General features: G+C 34.5%; 1 protein-coding gene across 1 annotated transcript in view; it reads right to left on the minus strand.

Annotated features, from left to right (window-relative positions):
• Positions 1–27,091, minus strand: part of Rim (Rab3 interacting molecule) — a 355,610-nt gene that overhangs the window by 98,734 nt on the left and 229,785 nt on the right. The window contains exons 12-14 of the mRNA XM_074185890.1: positions 24,921–25,159; positions 20,358–20,525; positions 20,027–20,174 (exon numbers count right to left, since the gene is read on the minus strand). Coding sequence (XP_074041991.1) covers positions 20,027–20,174; positions 20,358–20,525; positions 24,921–25,159 — 555 coding nt within the window. The remainder of the gene's footprint in view (positions 1–20,026; positions 20,175–20,357; positions 20,526–24,920; positions 25,160–27,091) is intronic.

The following is a 27,091-nucleotide window of genomic DNA, read 5'->3' on the forward strand; positions in this document are numbered from 1 at the left end:
CCCTACATTTTGTTTTATAAGAGAGAGGACACTGTTACATCAAGATCTTCAGATGATGTGGTGCTGCAGGTTTTTCCGGGTTTTCCTGCAGCTGAAAAAGCAAATGCGCCACTGAAATCAATGAAGTCGCCCCGGAGCGCCAATTAATTTTTATTGTTGTTTTTATTTCATTTTTTCGTTGTTTTAATAAAATGTACACCTAATTTAAAATTTTCACTAATTTCCAATTTCATCATCATAAAACAAATTTAATGAAGGATTAATAATTATTCGTATGCATTTGATCATTGAGCATTCCAAAAGACTTAGGTGAGAACCTTTTTCTTCCAAATGAAAAAATTATTTTTCCAATTTTGACAGTACAACATAATTATGAATAAATTCACGCCGCGTTGCCAAAAGATGGATAAATCTCATTCAAAATACTATTTATGTGTTCTTTAACTTTATGGAAGTAATTACTTTCCGTTAGACCAATATGGTAAGACAAGAACCACTTATGTATTCCTGACATATTCGACACTAAAGTTTTGTCTTTATTGTTTTCAATTATTGAAATTATTTTTTTGATTTGTAGGTGTAATTTATTATTGTATCTACCTGTACGTCAATGAGCCTGTACGAAACTAGCGTATCATTAGATGTGAATCGCTGGAGATTAAATCCATTTGGAAAAATGTTCTCAGGCAGTTTATTCCACATAAATGCAGTTCTCCAAATGAGAGAAGTCTTGAACAGTGTAGTTCGAGGTGTACTGAGTTGAAATTCAAAACGATGAGCAGTCACAGTCCGTAGTGTATTTCTGATATGTACTAAGTCACTTGAACACTTTCCGTGAATGTATCTATAGAAGAGAAACGAATCTCCAACCTTCCTTCGATGTTCCAGACCAGAAAGGTTGCTGGTGGAAAACCTCCTTATATGAGAACATTACTCCATAGAAGGTATGATCTGAGCTTAATAAACCATTAAAAGTTACTGAGCTGTGTATAGTTTTCTGGTTCTGAACAGTGTTCCATGCTTTTGAGAAGCAGCCTTTGAATTTCCAGCGACATGAGTGTGCCAGGACATATTGTTATCCATTTTAACCCTCAACAAACTTATTGAAGCAGATGGCAGAATTGTCTGTCCTGACGTTATTATATCCGGTTCGGAGGCATTTATCTTCTTGGAGAAAACCAATGCCTGGATTTTTGTGGCACTGAATTGATTCTGGTTACTTTTATCCCTGATTCGAAATCACTCCTAGATTATCATTGAGATATGCAACCTCGTGCTGGCCGGTGAGGATGTGCATCCGCAGCCAGTGTCCTGGAATTCAAATGGAATGACGAGATGAGTGTGCTGTCATCAGCAAAGCAATACAGGGTGTAACTGAATAAGTGTAAAATATTTGAGGAGGTGATTCCTCATCGAAAAAAAGATATGATCTTTCATATAAAGAAACTTCATTGGAGCATCCCTTGTTAAGATACAGCCCCTTGAAGGGGGAACATAAAATTTGTATAACAATTTTTTTCACAAGCACTGAAGAAGTTACAATATTGAAATTAACCTGACGTTTTGTACTACCAAAAAGACACTTAGCCACTAATTTATTTGGTTTACCCCATGATTGTAATGGGTGGAAAACGCAACCCCTAAAATTTATTTCCAATGTAACTTTTTGTCTTATTATTTGTTTACCATTAAAAATTTATTTCCGATAGCCTGTTTCATTCTAAAGAAAAAATGTCCCTTGGGTTTTTTGCCCAAAATAAACCAGTTCACAGCAAAAAATTATTTTACGAACAACTACAGAGATACATCGTCATGAATGTGAACTGGATTTATTGTTATTTTGCAGTTAGTACCTGCATTAAACGATTAAAGGGTAATAAACAAAACTAATTTATTAATAACAAAACACACAACATGTAGAAATCATAGTAAATGTTCAATGTGTCTACCTTCAGACATTACGGATACGTCCAGACGTCGGCGCATTGAGCCACGTATTCGCTCAAATATTCCTGGAGTCTCTCTGATTACCCTGCACGCATCGATGATGCGGTTTCTTAAGTCCTCCACATCGCGAACAGGAGTACGATAAACCAAATGTTGTAAATGGGCCCAAATAGAAAAATCGAGAGGACTGAGATCCGGGGATCGAGCGGGCCAGTTCTGTGGTCCTCCTCAACCTATCCACCGATTTGCATATGTTTCAGTTAAATGTTGACGTGCTACTTGACTAAAATGGGCGAGAGCTCCATTATGCATAAAAAACATATCCCTTCTGGTGCCCAAAGGAACTTCCTTTAGCATTACTGGATGCACTTCTTTCAAAAATTGAACGTATGCCTCACCATTCATTCGAGGAGATGGAAAATGAAGCCCAATTAAATCATCTCCAATAACTCCGAGCCACACGTTAAGAAAAAACAGTTCTTGATGGTTAGTTTCGACAATAGCATGAGGGTTTTCATCAGCCCATATGTGGTAATTATGAAAATTAATAATCTTGTTCTGAGAAAAACTACATTCGTCTGTGAATTCTATTGTCTTCAGAAAGTCACAATTTCTTCCAATCATTTCCAGCATCCAATTGCAAAATTCAAGACGGTTCAGAAAGTCTCGCGGTAACAGTGCCTGTACTCGTTGCAGATGGTGAAGGTATAAGAGTTGTTCCTTTGAAATTCGAATTACCGTCATATGATCAACATTTAGCTGGAAAGCAATCTTTCTAGTACTGGTAGTAGGTTGGTTTTCAATCAAATCAAGTACTGCTTCCTCAAGCTGTAGTGTTTGTATTTCTCGATGACGACCACAATCCTGCGTTCTTTTGTCGAATGAACCATATTCTCGTAATCGTTGAAGAAGTCGAGCAAATATTCTATGTGAAGGATGCTGCCGTTGAGGATACATTTCAGCATATCTTCTAGAAGCTTCTAACCCATTCCCCTGCGACAGACCATGAACGTAATGCATATCAGCCATTTCCTCATTTGTGTATGCCATTTTAATAACAAGTGAATTATTAAAGTAACAAATTAAGAACACAACAACAACACACAATTAGTATTAATTCAATATTGAAAATTCACAAACTGACAGCGTCATACCAATTCAATTGTCACTATCGCTAATAGCGACCTACTAGATAGATTAGATTCGTATTTTCGCATTCATGACGCTGTATCTCTGAGGTTGTTTCTAAAATAATTTTTTGCTGCGAACTGGTTCATTTTGGGCAAAAAACCCAATAGATATTTTTTGTTAAGAATGAAACAGGCTATCGGAAATAAATTTTTAAATGGTGAACAAATAATAAGACAAAAAGTTACATCGGAAATAAATTTTAGTGGTTGCATTTTCCACCCCTAACAACCATGGGGTAAACCAAATAAATTTTCGGCTAAGTGTCTTTTTGGTAGTTCAAAACGTCAAGTCAATTTCAATATTGTAACTTTTTCAGTGCTTGTGAAAAAAAATGTTATACAAATTTTATGTACCCCCTTTAAGGGGCTGTATCTTAACAAGGGATGAAATGAAATTTCTTTATATGAAAGATCCTATCTTTTTTTCGATGAAGAATCACCTCCTTGAATGTTTTACACTCATTCAGTTATACCCTGTATATTGGATTCTTGTTTTTTCCAACAAGTCATTGATATACAATAAAAACAGGGTTGGAGACAATATGGATCCTTGGGGAACATCAGTGTTGATGGTAAAAGTTTTCGAGAGATATCCATCGACTGCCACTTGCAGGGTACGTTCTTTCAGGAAGCTGGAGAGCCATACACAAAAATGATCCGGCAAGCCATAGCATCAAAGTTTGGCCAGCAAACCCTCATGCCATATAGATCAAGACCTTGGAAATATATCAAGCGCAACAACTCTTGACTCTTCATCTTTCTCGATTGCGTTATTCCTCATATGGGTGACATACAATAGAAGGTCGCCTGTTGATTTTTGTTTCCGAAATCTATATTGATGATCACTCAAGATGGCGAAGCCTGAAGCCTATAATTATTTGGAAGATTTCTCCTAACCTTTTTGGGAATAAGCTGAACGAAAAACCACTTCCTTGTAAGACAGGTTGAAAAGATAGCAATATACTGGTGTGAGTTCATTTGCGCATTGTTAAGTACGATGACGAGCAATTCATCAGGACCAGACGCCTTGTTTATATTGAGCTGTTTCAAAATTCGCCTGACTAAATGATGTCGCAAAGTAATTTCCGGCATTGTGGATTCTAGTGTGAGAATAGTGAGTTTTTTTTTCCAAGAAAATCGACTTTGGAGTGAGACGCAAATTGATCAGCTAGTAAATTTCCTTTTTCTATAGTAGTAGGTTTGCTTTTTCTTTGGTATTGTTGCAATGGAACCATCCGCTTGTGTTAGTGGTGTTTGTTTTGATCAACAGCTTCAGCTACCGACCAGAAGGATCTATACCCGTTGGGATTGGCAAAAAGTTTATCCCTAATTCTCCAATTGTGAAGTTCTTTGCTTTCATTAATTCTACGTTGGCAGCTGTGGCGAGCATTAACAAACCTAATTCGGTTTTCGGCACTAGGAGTTTTGCGCCACTGCCGATAGGCAGTGGCGCAAAACTCCTAGTGGCGCAAAACTCCAAAAGTTTTTCGATAGAAGTTCGATTCATTGAAAAAGGAATATATGCATCAATTGACGATAGAACAACTTCCGTGACTTGAGAAGCACAAATTGCTGGATGATTAGAGCTGGAAATGGTCTTGAAGATACCCCCACTCAGCAGATCTGTGATGCCAAACTCTACGCGGCGGCTCAAACTGTTCCCCAGAATTTATCGGTAATTTATTCAAGACTGAAATTAGTTTGTGGTCAGAAGATCCCAATGGAGACCTTATAGTAACTGTGTGACTTTCTGGATCGGTTGTTAGGTATAAATCCAGAAGACTAGCATATTCTCCATCATGGTCAGGAATCCTGGTTGGCTCATCCATAATTTAAGTAAGTCCAGTGCTGTCTTTTTTGACCTAAGTCCGCTGCTTATTGCAAGAGCATCAGTTTCGCGATCTTGTTCGTCGTTAATATTTGGAAATTTGAGCCATTCGATTCCATTCACTGAATATAGAAATTTGGGCACTGGGATGATTGATTTGTAGAAAGTTAATGGTGTTTGCAAGTCAAGAGAATAGTACCCTAAATTGTTTATCGCTAAGTGGTCGATAAACGCAGCATATGAATTTGTTGATCTTCTGTGATATTATTTTGAACCACATAGCATCAAAGTTCCGGGGTTCCAGCATTTCCTTTCGTTGACAATAGTGATTGCTTCTGATGAAAAGAGATATTCCAAAGTAACATCTGAATCGAAATGGGTAATCATAGCCGGGATATAGAAAATTGACGCACTGTTGAAGCACTGACTTTGGTTTCTGTGAGTGCAAGAATATGAGGACTATTCGTTTACAGATGTTAGTGCAATGAGTTTATATTTGAGTTGAGTCCTCTGATGTTGCAGGAATCGATTTTGAAGTTGCTAGTATGCCTCTCAGCATCTGCAGTTACCGTACTATTTCCCTGTGTACTGATGTTTGGAAGATCCTGCTGACTGTCAGAAATAGTGGTTTTCGAATAACTTTCATTTTAAATGAAACGCTATAAAAATTTCGAGTGTGATTTACCACTGAATTGTAATTTTATCGCTTCACAGTTTAGAAACGAAAAAAAATTCATTTATATTTATTGAGAATGAGAAATTCCCAAAACCTCTATACATTTTTAACTCATTCATTTGTAGTTGGAAAATATTTGTTTGAAGTATTATTACAGTGTTATTCGATGTTTCATTTAGCGATTTATTCAGTAAATATATTTTCAATTTTTGAACAATCTACGATGACTCAACTGAGTACTTATTATGCTTTCATTCAATTTGTTATATTTTCATCAAGCTCATATTCTGATAACATACAGTGTGGTCCACTAAGTGTGCAACAAATGGGAAACTTTTTTATTATCGATTTCTTAGAAAATTGTATTCTTGACAAAAGTTGATGCATGTTCCAAAACTATACCAAGTGTACCTGAAATGGCTTTATGACAAACACCATACAGGATAGGCCAAAATATATAAAGTTCGTTCAAGAATAAAGTACCCTTATTTCAAAAAATATAGGAATATGTTAGAGAGAATAGTTGCTTAGAAGTGAAAGTTATGTTCAGATACGGAGTGATGGCCTGCTATTCGAATTTTTTTTTCTTTTGGAAAATTTTGAATTAACCCCGTATGATACATATTTTTATTATTTTCATTTAATATGTATTTGGAGTAGTCACAATCAAATCAGTTTGGAGTATTTTTTATCAAATTGAATTGTATTTGTAAAATTTACTTGGATTTATATTTTTTTAGGTGACCGTCAACTTCATGTTTGATGCAACGATATTTAACAGAACTCTAGAATAAAACAAATAATCTTTTTAAAGAGGCAAATACTTTACTAACTATAATGTTCATATGAATAAACTGTCAAAATCTATCGCGGATAGCCATGAACAAAAAGAACCAATAAGCGATAGTACAGAAAAATACAGTAGGTAACTTAACAACTTAACAGATGCCAACAATAAAAATTATCGAAGCGTCTCTGTATGTCCACCTTCTCTTTCGATACATCTAATTGTTCGCTCATAAAATTCGCGGGAATATTTATTTCTGCAAGGAACTCGTATTGAAGTTTCAAAGTCATCAGCATTATTAAAGAGGCGATCTTTTTATTTTAAGTATCCCTATAAGAAATAACCTAGAGGTGTAAGGTCTGAAGAACGAGGAGGCCATCGAGGATCGGTATTTCGTCCTAACCATTTATTACGAAATGTCCTATTCAGCCACTGAGAAACATTTCTAGTAGAATGGGAAGGACATCCGTTCTTTTGCCATTCTTCTAATACCATATCATCCAAAAACTCTCCTATTTCAGTTTCCAAAAAGTTCAAGTACCTGTCACCATTCAAATTCTCGCGAAAAAAAAAACGGACCTAGTAATTTATCATTTGTTTGAAGGTGATGTTTCATGATGAATTTCACTAGTTCGGACTTCCATTGTCTACTGTATAAAATGATTTGAAATCCCTGAAACAACTAAAAAAGAAGAATTAAAAATAAATAGCTGAAAATAACAATTATACTAAGCAAAATGAACCTGAAATGAAATAATAGTGAAATGAAATACAAGTAAAAATAGAACAATTGAATAAATAAAAAATAAAGAAATGAAAAAAGAAAATAAAATAAAAATAGAAAGTGGAGAGATTCCAATTCACGTTAGTTCACGACGTTTCGATTGTTAGTATCTACAGTCGTCTTCGGGTGATGACTGGACTGATTCCTCCGAGAGATGACTATTTATAGGTCGTTCGAGTACTTGGTTCCAAGTACAACATTAGAACCTGCTTCAGATTCGGTAACACTATCCGTAGCAGCCACACGAAAACCAGGCCACCAAACGCGGAGTGCGATTCCAAGAATTGCATTTACCGGATACCCTGCGAGTGCGGAAAATCCTATATTGGTGAAACCAAGAGGCCATTGAATGTTCGCATTGCCGAGCACAAGTAACACACACAGCGAGGGGAAACCAGCAAATCAGGAATAGCAGACCATGTTTGGACCCATCAATACAATATCGAATGGTCCCAAGCTGAATTCTTGCACAGAGAGGAATATTGGTTTAGGAGAAAATTCAACGAAGCCGCATACATGTTGTCCAACAACGTATTTTTAATCCAGGATAAATATAAAAACGTTTTACAGGAAAGTTTTTAGAAGCCACACTATCAAACTACAGTATTTTTTTAAGGCGTATGTGTTTTTTGTTCATGGCTATCCGCGATAGATTTTGGATTGTTTTTCAATATCTGTTCTAGTTGAGGCATTGTTGTCAGAATAAAAGAAATGTAATATTTTTATTGACAGTTTATTCATATGAACATTTAGTTAGTGAAGTATTTGTCTCGTTAAAAAGAGTATTTGTTTTATTCTAGAGTTCTGTTAAATATCGTTGCAACAAACATGAAGTTGACGGTCACCTAAAAAAATACAAATCCAAGTAAATTTAACAAATACACTTTAATTTGATAAAAAATACTCCAAACTGATTTGATTGTGGCTACTTCGAATACATATTAAATCAAGATAGTAAAAATATGTATCATACGGGGGTAATTCAAAATTTTTCAAAAGAAAAAAAAATTGAATAGCCGGCCATGACTTCGTATTTGAACATATCTTTTAATTCTAAGCAACTTTTCTCTTCGACATATTTCTATATTTTTTGAAATAAGGGCACTTTACTCTTGAAGGAACTTTATATGTTTTGGCCTATCCTGTGTGGTGTTTGTCATAAAGCCATTTCAGGTATAGTTTTGGAACATGCACCAACTTTTGTCAAGAATAAAATTTTCTGAGAAATCGATAATTAAAAAGTTTCCCATTTGTTGCAGACTTAGTGGACCACACTGTATATAAAAATAAAAATTGTCCTGAAGAAAAACAGGATTTGTGGCCTTCTTCGGGTTACACTTTCAACAATCTGGAAGAGAAATTATAATAGATAATTTCATACATGTGAAAAAAGTACCAATCTAGTTCACCCTAATAAGTTTAAACATTTTTTATATTCATATTCTCCTACTAGATAAATCAATACTCTTCAAATTAGTGATTAATTTATGGACGGTGAAAGTATAAAAAATAGTCAATAAAAAGTTGATATGATGATGCCATTGATATGTTTAGGACCTTTCTAATTTCTGCTTTAGCAAAATTGGGTAATAAAATTGACTGACAGTTTCATTTAGAAGGTACAGAAACATGTTTCTGTAATACGGCTGTAACAGCGTGAAGGTTAACATTACACATTTCATATGTGTAATTCTGCAACATTCTCTTGCTCAGTAGGTAGTAGATCTGGTGAAATGTCAAACATACGTGTAGAGCTTGTGTTTTGTTTTAAAAAAATCACGATTACAGTTACTCAGTTGTACGAGTTGGAGATCAGTGTATCGTTTGTGATAATGGATCTGAATGACTACAAAAATATACAGACCATTTTTTCAGCTAATGTCACTATTGCTATCTTGGAAACGGTAAGACCTACAATCTACAAGGTCGGTTAAATTTGACAAAAGTATCCAATTTTGGGGAACTAGAATAATATTTTTCTAAGATCGAGAATATCAGCGGTTGTTTTTGAAATATTTGCCAAAAACTAGATTGTTGTTTTTTGGCTCTACCACCTCCATTTCGAATTATATAAAAGAGCAGGTATATTTTCCATACTGTTTCATATATGCTGTAATCTGATAAAAACAATTTGCAATGCATCGTTTACTTCATTATATTTCATCATCAACTTTATTTTTTTCAAATACGGGCCTCTAGTTTTTTATCGATTTTTGTAGCCAAATTCAGGACGTATTACAATACATGGCTGTATTTAAAAAAATTGATAATGATATATGATGAACGAAACGTCGTTTGAATTATATCAGATTATGACAAATATGAAACAGTATTGAAAATCCTCCTCTCTTTTTTTATATCATTCGAAATGGAGACGGTAGAGCCAAAAAACGAAATTCAACTATTCTGTTTTTTGCGAATATTTCAAAAATAACCACTAATATTCTCGATCCGAAAAAAATCATTCTAGTTCCCCAAAATATAGAACGTTTGTCCAATTCAAACGACCTTGTAGGACTTAAAGTTTTCGAGATAGCAATAGGGGGATCAGCTGAAAAATAACCAGTATAGAACATTTCAGAACTATACATTGAAATAATAATAATAGTAGATAATAATGAATCGACTTTGTTCACCATCAAATACACAAGAACTGTGTTCTTGTGTATTTGACTACACTACACAAGTTCTATGTAGAATTTCTTATTGAACTTCAACCCACAAGATCAGGAAAGATTTGCTGGACCTCAATTTGAAATAGACTAGATGGATTTGATAAGACAAAGAAAAACAGTCTTTCAAATTATCGAAGCCAATGGCCAGATTTGTAGCCGAATATTATAGTGATTTTCTGAAGATGAATTTAACAGAAATCTAAAGTGACTAATAAATGGGAAAAATAAACACTATTTATACAATTTATATGTAAGATTTGTGCGGGGTCCTTTCGAGTAACTTATGTCACTTTATGAAAATCTATAGATATTTCCACGTTTCATATCCTGGAAGGTACCCTTAAATGAATAAAAAAGAAAAGTTCCTGAACCTGAATTTTTGAGCATTGATTGATTCTGTCCACTTTATTTTGTTTTCACGGCTGAGAAATTCAACAGTTTCAGAAAAAAATCGGATTAGTAATAATAATAATAATAAACGTCTTTATTACTACAACCACACAAAAAAAAATAACAATATTAAGTTCTAACTACATATATAAATTTGCAGTTAAAATGGTATAAAGTGGAATTTTGACAATTGACAGTCGAAGAACTCATAATGATTTTTGAAATGAATTGTCAACAAAACTGACGATTTTTTTTCCAACTCCTTTGTGATTTTTCTTTTTTTTTCCCTCTTATATAAGGCTTATTATTTCGTGAGGTTATATGGATTACAAAAAATAAAATCAAAGCTGGTTAATTACTAGCTGAATTAGGTATTTCCAAAAGGAATGACTTGCTCTTCTTGTAATTGACAAGTAGAAATTGAATTTCACTCAGTTGAAGCGACCCGACAGACTGGTTTCGAGGTATTAGCTCTTCGTCGGTATCAGATGGCACTTCCAACACTTCATTTAACTCAAGTGTTCAAATATCAACTTATTTTTTTTGTATAAACCTCAATAGATTGTGTTTGTGTTGTGTTGCTTGATTGTAAGATTACTACCACCTTCATCCAGATAGATATTTTGATATTTTCCTTATTTATGAAACATTAACGAATACATTTGAAATCAATAATTATTCAGATAAGCCATCCACAGTTTTCACAGGTGGAGATTTGTTCATTTATTTCAGATATTTTCTAAAATGTACAATCTGCGAACAGCTGTGCCTTTTCTTATTGATTTGGCCGTTACTTGATGAAGATCCATAGTAATTTCACAAACTACACCTGAACGATTTGATTTCCACAAACTTTATTGAAAAAATATATCACAACATGTTTCGCTAAACATTAGCTTTTTCAAGTCATTAATACATCAAATTATCCTTACATTCATATTTATATACTACAGGTAACCATAGTTGAGACTACCTGTAAGAAATTACCTGAACCTCTACATCTCGTACCTGCTCAATTATGATTACCTAAAGCATATTGCCTCACATCTACATCAATAATAATTCTTTCTGGGTTTTTAAGAAAACAAGTTCAATAATGGTGAACTTTTCAAATCTAGTTGGTCATTCATTAGAATGTTTGAATTTTTAAGTTTATTAATTTCCATTGCTTCCAAATGATTCAGTTTCAAACCTTTATTTTCAATGTGCAAAATTTCCTACTCTTCATTAAAGATGTGATTTTCTTCTAGAAGATGATTTGAATATGTTGAATTTGTTTTCTTATTTACATAGCTCTTATGATGTTCCTGGATTCGATTCCTAAATGTCCTGCCAGTTTGACCAATATATACCTTAGAGCACGTTCCACCCCTTAATTTATATACTTCTGAATTCTCGAATTTTGATGTTTTATTCTTATTATTTTTAACTAGCTTTCCCAACGTATTACTTGTTCTATATGCAATTTTGATATCTCGATTCCTCAAAAATGAAGCCACTTTTTCCGTTGGTTGTCCAAAATAGATTACAGCTCTATAATTTTGATTATCTACCTTATCAATGGGAAAAACGTCTCGAATCGCTTTTGTGTAGACTTTCTTGGCAAGTATTTTGTTTATTAATCCGGCTTTAAACCCATTGTTTACCGCAATTAGCTTGATGATATTGAGTTCTTTGAGTTCGCTTTATCTGTTTTCGAGATGAAAAATAAATTGTGCTAAATATGGTCTAAAACATAGCCTTAATTGAAATTAAGTACATCAGTACTCTCAATTCATGAAAAGTTGATATTTTGATGATAGTTTGGACAAACTCGAAATATTCAAATAACACCAAGAAATCGACTCCATATCATACAGGGCGTGCTAAAATTTCTATTATTTCCATTGTGCATAAAAGTAGTTGAAAGTTCATTTTTTCAAATGAAATCCCCTGTATATTACTCGGTAAATTGAAAAATGGTGAAAAATGCTTCAAGATGATGTACATGTCCCTATACCTAAATCGTCAAGTTTTCTTAATAAAGCCGTTTTTGTGGAAAAATAGTTATTCACGTTTTACCTACAAGTGTTGAAAGTGGCATTTTATTTTGTGAGTGGGGATTATTGCAAAACGAGCGTCAGCAAGTGGAGCAAACTCACGAGCAAAATAAAATCACTTTTAACAAATGTATCATACAAATTTTTTTGTATAACGTTACTACTGATAATAAAAAAAATTATTGGGCCCATGGGATTTGAACACACGATCTTTGGAATACAAGGCATATGTTACAACTACATACGCCAACTCACGTTATTTTAAGGAGGATTATTGGTTAGTCATGAAGGACTTTCTACAGTCGGACTGAATACTACTTCGTCATCGTCAGTAACTTCACAGGGATTTAATATTACCAATAGCACGAACTGCATGTGTGAACTTTTCTAAATGATTTTTTGGTAGGTGTTCTGATTGAAGTGTGTAAATTTACCAAAGTTCAAGCTCTAAAAGCAGAAGACTTCGAACGTAGAATGCATTTTTGTGAATCCCTTTTTATTCGTACACAGGAAGATCGGGAATTTTCGTCAAAAATAATTTGGAGCGACGAATCAAAATTTACGAGGGATGGTATTTTCAATAGGAGGAATAAACATTTTTGGGCTGATCATAATCCTCATGTTACAAAAGAAATGGGATTTCAAGAAAAATTTAACCTGAATGTTTTCTGTATTCTGAAGAACAATAAAACTAGCTTTTTTTATTTATGAAGGCACACTGAATGCAGAGAGATATCTCCAAATATTAAGGACGACTGACCGATTTTCTTGAAAATTTGCCTTTAGAGGAATATAGGAATTCGTGGTTTCAACTGGACAGAGCGCCAGCTCATTCCACCCAGGAAGTTTCCAGGAAACTTGACAAACTCTTCGACGATCGTTGGTTTAGGCGTTTAGGGCCGTGGGATTGGCCACCGAGATCACCCGATCTAACGCCACTTGATTTTTTTTTAGGGGTGTTTTAAAAGAAAGGGTATACAGTACTCCAGTGCCTACCAAAGAAGAATTGCGACGGCAAATAGTGCGGAGTATTGAGGATCTGGATCCCCAGGAGATTGAAAAAGCAACCACAAGTCGCGTACAAAAAAACATTTTAAAGTATTTAGAATGTAATGGACGACATTTTCAGCATTTATTATGAAAATGTGATATTTTGTTTACAATTTTGTTATTTTGAATCATCCTATTCTGTTATTGTCTGTACTTTCACATGTTTTAGCCTACAAAATCTTACTTTTTACCTAGAAATGACTGATTTTTGGTACAGTTGTTCCCTGGAAACTTTGAGTCATAGTTAAGGAAATTATTTTGTAACCTTACAAACTTCCTCTCGTTCATTGGTGTTAATTCAGAATACATTTGGTTGAATTTTTTACACGTTCTGACAATGATTTGATTACTTTGTTCATGTGTATAATAAATAATTTCATAAAAACTTCGTTTGAATAATCGATATTTGCATTCATTTTGGAAGATGATTCGAAACACCGTCGTTAACTCTTTGTAAAGTAACCGAACTGCTATAAGCATGATAATTCCACTGATACCTAAATCCAAATTCTAAAAAAAAATAATGTTTTTAGAAGAAGCGACTTTATTGAGAAAACTTGACGATTTAGGTATAATATATCATCTTGAAGCATTTTTCACCATCTTTCAATTTACCGAGTAATATACAGGGGGTTTCATTTGAAAAAATGAACTTTCGACTACTTTTATGCACAATGGAAATAATAGTAATTTTAGCACGCCCTGTATGATATGGAGTCGATTTCTTGGTGTTATTTGAATATTTCGAGTTTGTCCAAACTATCATCAAAATATCAACTTTTCATGAATTGAGAGTACTGATGTACTTGATTTCAATTAAGGCTATGTTTTGGACCATATTTAGCACAATTTATTTTTTATCTCGAATACAGATAGAGATAGGTATAACTAAATTTCTGTAAGGGTCGTCTTGAAAAAGAGAGACCAATAATCTTTGTATCAATTCCAAGCCATTCATAATTTCCAATGGCTTTTGAAAATTTGTAGCTACCCAAAAATGTCTGTTCAGAAAATAAGGATATCAACAAGAATCAAATAATAAAAATACTGTATTGAAAAAGTCATAGATGATTTTCACGAGAAACATGATAAGCGATAATTTCTTTTTTGAATTAAGCCATGAAATACTTGAATGTGAATGTCAAGTCACACACAAAATAAAAGTTATTCAAATCGTTGCGCGATTTTAAGGGAGAAACATGAATTTTTCCAATGACGAAAAAGTGGATATGCTTTTTGTGTATTCGAGATGTTTGAGGAATGCTACCAAATCTCTGGCAATGTATCAGGAATTGTATCCTCAACGACAACCTAATCAAAGATATTTTCAACGAATCGAAAATACTTTACGGAATTATGGATCTTTTGAAAAACCCTCTGAAAGAAAATGTACGGTTACTGAATGTGGTGGCGATAATGAAATCGGCGTTTTAGGCGAGTTCAAAGAAGATTCACAATAATAATAAAGTAACATTAATTTTATTTTGGATTAATGGAAAATAGAAAAACTGAGAACAAGGAAGTATCTCTGAGGGAGATTGCTCATAATTCGGCCATATCCACTACGTATGTACGGAAAATTTTGAAGAAAAATAAACTCAAGCCTAATCGAGCCAGGAAAGTTCAACACTTGCGTTCAACGGACTTCAACAGGAGAAAGGTTTTTTGTAGATGGCTCATTAGAAAATTTCGCCAAGATAATGAAATTTGTAAAAAAAATTGTGGTGTGATTAAAGTACTTTTATCAATAACGGATGGTTCAACAGGAATAAACATTATCATTGGCGACAAGAAAATGAATATTTACATAGAGTTACCAATTTTCAAGAGAGATATGGTGTTAACGTATGGCTTGGTGTTCTTGATAATAAAATGATTGGCCCCCACTTTTTTTAAACATCTCTGACCGGGGAATTATACTTGGATTTGTTATCAGGGACTACACGACGGAGCTCCACCACATCGAAGGAGAATCTGCAGAGAATTCCTCAATACAACTATGCCAGGAAGGTGGATAGGAAATAAAGGTCCTATTGAATGGCCACCACGCACACCGGACCTTTCTCTTCTAGATTTTTTGTTGTGGGGCTTCATGAAAGATCAAGTATTCAGAAAAAAATTTTCAAAATATTGACGAATTGAAAGATTCGATAAGGAGTAGGTACCTGCATCGCTATCACTCCACAGATGTTAGAGAACTGCCACAAGCACACTATTTCTAGAGCAAGTATTTGTTTAAGAAATTATGAAAGACAATTTGAACATTTGATGCGATATTGCGTGAGACGGTAATTTAAAAAATGTAACGTGAGACATTCCGTTATGGTGTTCATTTTCTATCATTTATTATTTCGTTACATTTTCTTTTCTGTCTTTTTTTCAATCAGATGTATTGACGATACTGTTAACTATGTGCTACAACAACAGTTTGATATTGGATTTCTCATTGAATAAAAAAAGTTGAATGATAGAATATTGATGATGTGGTTTCGGGAAGAACCATCGAGAAATACATATGTTGTGACGTCAACGGATTTGTAATCATAATGACTACGGAAATGTATGAAAAAATATACAAGTCTGTATTTAAAAAAATATTGATGATGGAATTCAATGAACGAAACGTTGCATTGAAAAATGAGTTCGCACCAAGTTTATATGTCGTTTTTTGATATTATTATTGAAAATGGGGGCGGTATAACAAAAAAATAAAATCGGTCATTTTCAGTTTTTTGCAAATATCTCAGAAACCGTTGATGATTTTATAGATCTGAAAATACCAGTGTGTTGCATCCCTAAATAAGCAACGTTTGTTTCATTTAATCGTCCTTATAGGATCTACCGTTTTCGAGATGGCAATAGTGGTATCAGTTAAAAAGTACGTCCTGTATACAGGGTGGAAAATAAGTACATTAAAATATCCAAATGACGTATTCCTGAGACAATTTTAGGAAAAAAAGTATACATGAACTTGTGTCCGAAAATGCTTCGTTTCGGAGATACGGGGTGTTGAAATTGAATTTTTTTGTTCGCTTTTTGAAAATAACTCTTGCAAAAAATAAGTTATTTGCACGAAATTCGGTACCCAGGTTTTTTTTGACGTGGGAAATCATGATTATGTATTAATTTTTATGTAATATCTAGAGGGCGCTGCCCTGTCATTATTTATTTCAAATTGCCCTAACTTTTTTGACAGTGAACTTTTGGTACTTTTCATGAAAAAACCTAATTCCCACACCTTTTCCAAGTAAAAAAGGTACACTTCCCCAACAACGCTGGAGGTAATCGTTTTCGAGATATACCGGGTGTCAACGAATCTATTAGACAAGTCATAATTTCTAGACTATTAGGAGAATTGAATTGAGATTTGGTATAGTTGAATGGTATGTGGAGAGGAATGTTTTCACATATTTTTCACTTTCCGGTCACTTCCGGTTTCAGCGGTTCTGAATTTTTAAATGGAACACCCTGTATATTGTAACATTTTTGGATTTCTGAGACAATTTTGGATCAGAAACTGACATTTCCGGAAGTTTTTCAGCCTACTTGATTTTTTCAGAGTCACTTTTAAAATTGCATCTAGGTGGCCATGATCGGACGTAAACTAAACTATGGACCTCAGGTGATATCAGAAAATTGCAATAGCGGAGTTTTAGTGACTAGTGTGTTGAATATGAATGAGACAAGTTTACAAAATAACATTTTCGTGTCTAACTATTATTTTTCAAATGGCGACCATTTTTTGACAAGCAATTTCCGAAAAAAGGATTTTTTGACGAATCTAACGTTACTAATTTATTTGCGATTGGATCAACAAATTTAACAAATTTAACTAATAATTTCAGCGATGCACTTAGATTTTTTGCAATATCCTAAGTTCTTGAAAATTCCACTATAGTAAATTTTCAAAGTGCATCCCTCCTTGTTCAAGACACATTTCAGCTCGTTCAATTGTTTCTCTCAACACGTTTTGTAACATTTGAGGCGATATACTTCTAAATGCCTGTTGAATCCTTTCTTCTAAGATTTCGAGAGTGGCTGGGGCTGTTGCATAGTAGACCCTTTCTTTTACATATCCTCAAATGAAGAAATCTAACACAGTCAGATCCGGTGAGCGGGCAGGCCACCGTACTGGACCGTTGGTTGCAATAACTCTATTATTAAAATGTTCTATTAAAAAATCAAGTACGTCTCTGCTATTATGGGGTGGTGCTCCATCTTGCTGAAAGTAAATTTGCCGTAAAACTTCTAAAGGCATATCATTAAGATGATCCTCGATTTCATTTTGAAGAAAACCCAAGTATCTAACCCCTGTTAACTGACCTTGAAACAATATTGGACCAATTATTCTGTTTCCAACGATACCAGCCCAGACATTGACGCCAAACCTTTCTTGAAAATTGCCCTCTTTCATTGCATGTTGATTTTGTTGGGCCCAGTACCGACAATTCTGCTTATTAAACATGCCATTATTTGTAAACCGTGATTCGTCGGAAAATAGAATGAAGTTGATAAAATTTGGGTTAACTCTATGATTTTGAAGCAACCAATCACAAAATACTACTCTTCTATTGCCGTCGTCAGCATACAAATGTTGATGTAACTGATATTTAAATGCTCGATATCCGTGCTTTTTCAGTATTTTTCTTGCTGATTCGTGACTTATCTGCATTTCTCTACTAATTTCTCTTAAAGAAACCGTTTTGTCAACTTCTACCATAGCAAGAACGTTAATCTCAGTCTCCTCATTTATGACAAACCTCTGTTCTGCGTCTCGATTTCCCTCTTGCCTAAAACGACTCTCAACATAGGGAAAATACTGATGAGATGGGTGTTGCCGATTGGGATATCTCTGAGCATACAACTCAGCAGCTTTCCTTGAATTTCTGTGGCATTCTCCAAACAATAACAACATATCCACTTTTTCACTTTGAGTATACATTATTTCGACGAAAAATTAAACTAAAATTAACGAAAATCAAGAGAAACTTCTACTTTCTGCTCATAAAGCTTATGTCACTGTCATAACCTAGGTGAGCGTTTTGTTCTCCAAAGTGGACTTGATGGAAATAACCGCAAAATATTATGCATCATTCCTATCCATGGCACCCTTGACAAAAGTAAATGAATTTGTATCGAGTATTTTCCTCAGTAATATTTAATTTATGTTCTTATTTGTAATCCAATCGCAAATGAATTAGTATCGTTAGATTTGTCAAAAAATCCTTTTTTCGGAAAGTGCTTGTAAAAAAATGGTCGCCATTTGAAAAATAATAGACACGAAAATGTTATTTTGTAAACTTGTCTCATTCATATTCAACACACTAGTCACTAAAACTCCGCTATTGCAATTTTCTGATATCACCTGATGTCCATAGATTAGTTTACGTCCGATCATGGCCACCTAGATGCAATTTTAAAAGTGACTCTGAAAAAATCAAGTAGGCTGAAAAACTTCCGGAAATGTCAGTTCCTGATCCAGAATTGTCTCCGAAATCCAAAAATGTTACAATATACAGGGTGTTCCATTTAAAAATTCAGAACCGGAGCCATTTCCGCTGAAACCGGAAGTGACCGGAAAGTGAAAAATATGTGAAAACTCTCCTCTCCACATACCATTTATCTGTACCAAATCTCGTTTTAATACACCTAATAGTCTAGAAGTTATGACTTGTCTAATAGATTCGTTGACACCCGGTATACAATTTTCTATATCGATGCATATTACTTAACTCCTAGGGCGCTGAGTGAAGTTGCTGAGAACATTACAAAAACTGGGTATGTGGTGGATCTCATCAAAATAAACAACTTTTTCCTATGATATGTTTGATGAAAATAACTAGAATTGCAAAAAACTTATGACAAAAACCTACCATGTTTTAACAAATTTCAACAATCTGTATTTCGAAAACGAATCATTCTTCGTTGAACATTTTATAGGAAAAAGTTGTTTATTTTGACGAGATCAACCACATACTTAGTTTTTGTAATATTCTCAGCAACTTCACTTAGCGCCCTAAGAGCTAAGTAATATGCATCGATATAGAGAATTGTAAATATCTCGAAAACGATCACCTCCAGTGTTGTTGAGGAGGTGTACCTTTTGGTTGAGGAGGTGTGGAAATTAAGTTTTTTCATGAAAAGTACCCAAAGTTTACTGTCAAAAAAGTTAGGGCAAATAACTTATTTTTTGTAAAAGTTATTTTCAAAATGCGAACAAAAAAATTCAATTTCAACACCTCCGTATTTTCCAAACGAAGCATTTTCGGACACAAGTTCATACAGACTTTTTTTTTAAATTGTCTCAGGAATTCGTCACTTGGATATTTTAACATACGTATGTATATTTGAATAAAATGTATTTGAATAAAAAACCACTCTTCCATAAAATTCTTCATTTCTCCTCTGGAACTTCTCAATTTTCCAATGAGAGTGACTAATTATGAGTCGGCAAAATCTTATGCTCAAAAATTCGAGTCGAAATTCATTGAAAGAACTTTTGATTTTCCTCATTTCAGGGTACAAATGCAAGTTCGAAACAACGAAATACTTTTAGTGAATAAAGTAACTCAAAATCCGTTATTTCTTCGAGAATGCAAAAACAAATAACACTTGATTATGATTCCGCCTTGGGTTTATCAAAAGAAGTAAAATCGAGACCTGTCACCATCAGCCGACCCTTCTCCATCACTAGACGCTGAAGATCCTTGCTTCGACAAACGCACATCTCCTGGTAACACTTCTTCGGATCTATGCACAGTAAATGAAGTTTTTCCTCTTTTACCAAATCCCATCCTTCGTTTTCGACCTACGCAATTCGATATAAGTGTAAAGGAAAAAAGGAAGAGCATTCACGTTTTTTTTAGTTGATAGAAGACATCGAGTACTATTCTAACTGATCTATGACAAACTTATACTCTAATTCCCAAACATTAGTAGGTCAGACAGATTATGATAGCCAGTGAGCTAGTTTAGCAACAGATAACCTCACCTGTGGCTGAAAGTTGGCTTGTCGAGCTGCTCTTCTTGTTGAGACCGACAAATTGATTCTGTCTCTCCCGCTCCCTGTCTCTCTGGTTCTCCTTTCTACTGCTAACCTCTTTTTGGGGAACTTCAAGTCCTTGGAGATGACTTACGGCTGTATCACTCAAACTACCATCTGAAAATATACTGAAACGTTTATAATTTTTAAGACGACGAGAGTAATTAAAAATATGGCACTAAAATCTCTAAAATTGAGAATTTATAAAAAAATCAGTATGGCAAGTTGTTCAATAGCCTCTCGAAAATGAGAGGGAAAACCATTACTTTTTGACATATACTTCGCATCAAAAATTTTCCATCACGTAAAGATTTTGAGTTATAGTTTTTTTATTTTATACAAAAATGTTCACATGCTATAGGGAAATATAAAAACAAAACAAGAAAAAAACAATATATTTTGAGGATATCACACTTCATTGTGCAAAACCTTTTTGCAAATGTTGACTTTCGTTTATATGTTTCATCGTTTTCCCTCATAAGGAACTAACAATAATCCCTCATAATTGATGCATCCCATCTGCCTTGGTGTTACTTCATTGTCAGTATATCTTGGTGTAACCTTTCCCCTTGTTTGTTACTGACAGCACCCAAATTTTCTGGGAAAAAATTCAAATGAGAGTGCAAGAAATGGATTTTGAGAGACATGCGACATCCCATTCCGCAGTAGTTTTCAAGTAGTTCTTCTACAAGTGTTTCGTTATTTTCTACTTTCTTGTTTCCTAAAAACTCCGAAACAATTCTTTTGAAAGAACTCTATGCAGCTAACTCAACATTACTTAATTTTTGATCAAACTGTTGATCACTTAGTAGTTTAATAATTTGTGGTCCAACGAATATACCTTCCTTGAGCTTTGCATCACTTAATTTTAGAAAAACGTTTTCAAGATATTTGAACGCATCACCTTCTTCGTCTAATGCTTTTAGAAAATTTTTCATTGGCTCCAGTTCAATGTGTAATGGAGGTAACAAAACGTTTTTGGGATTAATAAGAGGTATGTTCTTCACGTTAGCTTGACCTGGAATATATTTATCTCTCGGAGGCCAGTCTTTTACTTGATAATGGCTCTGTGTTGCCCTACTGTTCCAAAGGCAAAGAAAACAGCAAAACTTCGTAAATCCACCCTGAAGACGTAGTCTTCCTATGATTTTTCGGTTACCGCATATTTTCCACTTATACGTATTGCATTTAGAATAAGTGACATACTTTCGTGTGTTTCTTCATGGCAACTGCATGTGCAAGAGGAAAGGAGGGTCTTTTGTTACCATTATGGAGCAGAATGGCTTTCAAACTTGTTTTAGACGAATCTATAAATAAACGCCATTCGTTCGGATTATGTGCAAATCCTAATTTTTCCATCACGCCATTTGGATTTACACAAACACACATTTTATCATGCATAGTAAAAAATGAGGATAGGATGGTTTTAGGGGCTAGTAAATTCCATAATTCCATTGTTGTAATCTAGACCCTAATAGTTCAGCATTTTTTGCCGGGGGTGGAACTGCTTGGAATTGGTATACCTTCTCCAGAAAGAACCGGTCTTGCAGAAGGAATATCCGGATATGCAATTTTGTGTTTGCTCTTTCTTGAAAAACACGACACGTTTGTCATGCAAAAGTAACAGTTCTTGTAATGATTTGTTGTTTCTTGCCAAATCATTGGAACTGCAAAAGGCATAGAAGAGCATTTGCCATTTAACCAGTTACTTAGATTTGCTGCACAGGTTTGGCAACATATGTGAGGAGCCCAATCGCGATCTTGATCACCAATAACAGATCCAAAATACTTATGTAAGCTACTTTGGTTATTTGATTAACTGACGGTTTCTGCGGTTTAGGAGTACACTGACCATATATATAGCAAAAACTATCTGCGGGATTAACGCAGCCACGTTTCTGTACTTTGAACATTTTTATACTATTGTGTACGTCGAGTTCAAATATGTGATACTGCGTTTACAGGAGTCAACTTATTTTATTCACAAATATAACACTAATATTATACTCTTATTACAAGTTACAAGTCTTATATACAGCGAAAGCTGGTTCGAATACTGTGCAGAGCCGCTGTGTTGCCAGATTTTAAACAATTTCCTCAATTTAGGGAAAAAGCAAATTTGGAATGTCATGTTCACTAAATTTTTGTGTCAGGCAATTTTTACTATCATTTTCGCATTTAGGGACCAACATTTAAAGAAGAACTGCATTTGGCATTACAGTCGTAAATTGGCTGTAAACTAGTGTAATTAGAAAGCTTTGACTTTCTTTAGACATTCTTCCAATCATAACGCTTTAAATTCAATGCATCGCCAGAACACTTAGTAACACGACTATCGTCAAACTTAAACCAGTCTGTTTAGTCTTTGACCAATGGGTAATAATGACCAGATTCGAAGCCAGAACCACAGTGAACAATGACTGCATGAAGATTATGATAGTGGTCTGCTGGATTGAAGTGTATATCTATTTCGAACCTTCGTAAGAGGTTGGTGCTTCCGTCAGATGTTGAGTCATGTTTGAAGATCATCAGTGTTATTATTAGATTGACTGGTGCTTCAGCTATACTTGTTTTCTTGTAACAGTCAGTTAGTTTGGCGCATGTTTGGTAATACAGTCGATCATCATCTGTTGAAAGTTCCATTTTCAGATGATTCAACAATAAGGTTTGCACGGACTAGTTATTAGTCATATTAGGAAACGCTAGTTGAAGTTCCAGTTTACGTTTTTGCTACCTCTTGAACATTTCCTACAAAGTAAAGATTTTGAGGTGCAAGAGGAAGAATGGACTCTGTTCAATCTTGTATCCTATTGACAAATTTGTATTTTGTTTTTCTCCATATTCTATCATGTTATTTCAGCTGTCAATGAATTAATTTATTATTATTATTACTATAAACACAAGACGAGATAGACTGTACGAAATCATCCAATCCAGAGCGGTCAAGAGTATTGATTCTGCTATTGTTTTGCTCACGAAGAGTATTCAACAAGAACCTCAAGAATTCGGAACAATCCTCTTGCTGTCCTAACGAGTATCTAGTGGACTTCAAAGATTCCAGGAAATCGGTTGGAGGGAAAGATGATAATTCTTACGAAACTGCAGCTGCATGAACAAGTGTTTGAGTTTGGTGAATAAGTAGGAAACATTCACGTTCATCGTTGAAACATTGTTCTTGAAATTCTTCGTCATGAACAACACTTGTAAAATGCTATTCATGTAGATTTTCAGGACAACTCTCTACTGATTCCTAAGGAAGAACATGCATAAGAACCATTTCCCAAGCTGCAATAGATCCTTTCAAGTGATAAAAGGTTTCGTAGAGGGATCAATTCGGCTCTTGCTTCATGAAGCTCTTCCACTGAAAGGGAACCAAAACCACGATGACTGTAACTCATATTTGGGGGGCAAGCATGACTTAAGTCCATTGATTGCACTGAATAATAAGAAGGTGTATCCATCACTTGCGAATTAACCTTGATAGGAGACTGAGGAATATCCACATATCTCGGCTTGTTTCGAAGAGATTTTAGTTCCATACTGGAATAGGGGCAATGCATGATCTCATCAAAATTATGTGAAGGAGGAATAGTCTCAAGGACTGAAGCAGCATTACCACGTTGAATAGCAATAGTAATTATTTCTATCAAAAAAGAGGTAGAACGGTGATATTTCGTTGCTTGGCCTATACTCCTTCCGAGTTCATGAACGAATAACAGAGACATCGGGCCATAAACACCAAAAGTTTCAACCGCTACTGGATAGAACAGATAGTTGTTACCAAGATTCTGTTTTTTTTTTCGTTTCAATTTTTCGCCAGACAATGTTACGGTTCCAGCGGACTTCGAACATTCAGCTAGTTGGGAAGCTGAGACCGTGTCAACGCAAATGAAATCCTATACCACAGGTTTACCGTATTTCCATGGTTTGAGAGACACACCATCTGGTCGTTTACCATCATTTCGACTGGTATCTAAGGGTTCCAGAATTTCAGGAACATTCGCTGACAACAGAGCTCGTTTCAATATGTTTTTCACCTCGTGATGTAGAGATGTACGCCCTGCCTTTCTCCTGCAACTCAAATCATGTGTACCTTTCTCATCAACTATACTACCGCAAACACAAGTATGAGGTACACAAATAGATGAACCCATCCTAAGTTCTACTACTATTCTGAAAGATTCATCATATAATGGTCAATCAAGTAAAGAACGGAGAAAGACAGTGACGTCAGCGAACTTTCATTTTGTAAATTTATTCATTTAGATCTGAAGTATTATCTTACATATACGGCAGAGGGAACAAATATTTCAATATGAATTTGAAGTTTCATATGAGCACATTATTGTCATATTCCCACTTTATGTTGCATGGTTCCATATTGTTCTACTTCCCCTCAATTATTTTTTGAACACAAATATTTATAGAGAAAGTTCAGTTTGGAACCTCAACAGAAGTAATTTCGTGTGACCCGTTTATTTTTATGTGAAACTCAACTGCTGAAAACCTCACCTGTTTTCTCCTCTGTCGGCGGTTCAGTATTTGACAGACTCCTGGTGAACTGACCCCTCTTAACACTTCCTTCTCGATGGTGATGGTGATGGTGGTGGTGATGATGGTGATTCGGGTAGTGATTCGGGTGATAACTGTGATGCGGATCAAGAGGTTCGATTGGATTTCTTGTGTCTGGATCCTGCTCCCTAGCGCTTCTTTGTGTGCTTCTGTAGCTTGGATACCCTCCGTACTCCGTACTGGTAATTGAAGGTTCATTAGGAGTCAAACTAGCTTTATTTACTCTATCTACACTACACATTTCAAAAATAACAGCATTGTTCGAGCTTATACTACAATTGTATGGTTGTGGATGGGGATTTTGAGGTGAAGCTGAAATTTCGTAATGTTCGGACACCCTATTATTATTTTTCGATAGCGATTCAGAAATGAAATGAATTTGATTGTGAAATAGAATTGAATGTGTTTCATTTTGACTCAAATTTTTCTCAGAAAATGTATCGCTGCAAGTTTCCTGGCGTGTTTTAATTCTCTTCTGTTCTGGCAACTCAAAATTTGGCGTATTGCTAGTTAAGTCATCAATATTACAGGGAATTGGTAATAAGCTGGGTGAGAAGATTTCATTACTCGTTTGTATAGATCGGTAAAAGTTGGATTGAGATACTACTGCTTTAAAATCTGCTTCTAGCCTTTTACTGAATGATTTGGTATTGGGGTTTAAAGGTGTTCCACTAATTTTAAAGTGATGTCAGGAAACATGATGGGTATTTTGATTCTCTTCTTTGAAATTTTCTCTGGAAAAAGAATATAGTAAAAATAATTTATAGGTTCAGAACAAGTTACCGGTTCAAGTTTTTGGGATTTTTTTGTTCAGAAATGAAGAAATGAAAGCCAAAAAAACAGTCTTTTCAGAATCTAAAAGACTTATTTGACACATAACAAGGGATATATTTCAGAAGATATCGATATCAATATCATTACAAGTTACATCCAATCAGTTGAAAAATTTGAATATTCAATATCTCTTCCGATATAATAATAATTATATTTATCTGCCATTCAATTTGAAATACACAATAATCTCAATTAACGACAAATAAATATAGAGTTTCCATAGAAGGATGAATCTGTGTGTGGATTATATCATAGTAACACACCACATATTATAATAAATCAAATTTTAAAAATGAAGTTCCTTTCAGTATGAAGAAAAAAAGCTGGAGAAAAATTGTATGTAGAAATCACATTGAAATTACCTATTGTTAATATAAATGAAGAGCATGTCTAATTATAAAAATAGACTTAAAGAGCATAAAAAAAACATTAGGCATAGTAAATTAGACTACTTTTCCGCAAACATTAGCAGTGCTACCAATAAAACTAGGGAAACGTGGAATATAATAAACAATCAGCTTGGCAAACGTAGGTTTTCCTGTGCTGATAGTAACATCAACCTGAAACTTGAATCCAAAACCATTGGGAAGCCCTTAGAAGTAGCTGAAGCATTTGCTGAGCATTTTTCAAAAGCCGCCGAATCTCTCATAAATAATCACTTTGGACTAAACTTATCACTGCCTTGCACTACAAGTACTAAGCTTAATATTCTCTATCCATACGAAAACAGTCCGATAACTAAACGTGAGATACATGATACCCTAAAATTAATGAAAAATAAAAAGTCATCAGGCGTTGATGATCTATCTATGAGTACTATTAAGAGCATAATAGGTGCTATAATCGACCCACTCACTTATCTTTTCAATCAATCATTCATCCAAGGATATTTTCCTGATGAATTCAAAAAAGCTCTAATTTTACCGTTGTTTAAAAAAGGTAGTAGAGACGAAATAGATAACTACAGACAAATTTCTCTGCTTTGTGAACTTTCCAAACTATATGAGAAATTAGTGGCTAGCAGAATTATCAGCTATCTGGAAAGTAATACCCTGCTATCAAACTGCCAACACGGTTTTAGGAAAAATCATTCTATTGAAACAGCTAGCTATTGTTTTCTCAGTCATATTTATGAAAAACTTGATAAAAATGATTTTATTATTAGTGTGTTATTTGACCTGTCAAAAGCATTTGACACGGTATCAACAAATTTTGTGTTGACCAAATTAAGTGTGCTTGGTTTGCCTAATAACATAGTACTATGGTTTAAGTCTTAC

Source organism: Leptinotarsa decemlineata, unplaced genomic scaffold (assembly GCF_025532065.1).
Source record: "Leptinotarsa decemlineata unplaced genomic scaffold, Ldec_3_MD MMD2_tig00078363_RagTag_RagTag, whole genome shotgun sequence".
Taxonomy (NCBI): Eukaryota; Metazoa; Arthropoda; class Insecta; order Coleoptera; family Chrysomelidae; genus Leptinotarsa; species Leptinotarsa decemlineata.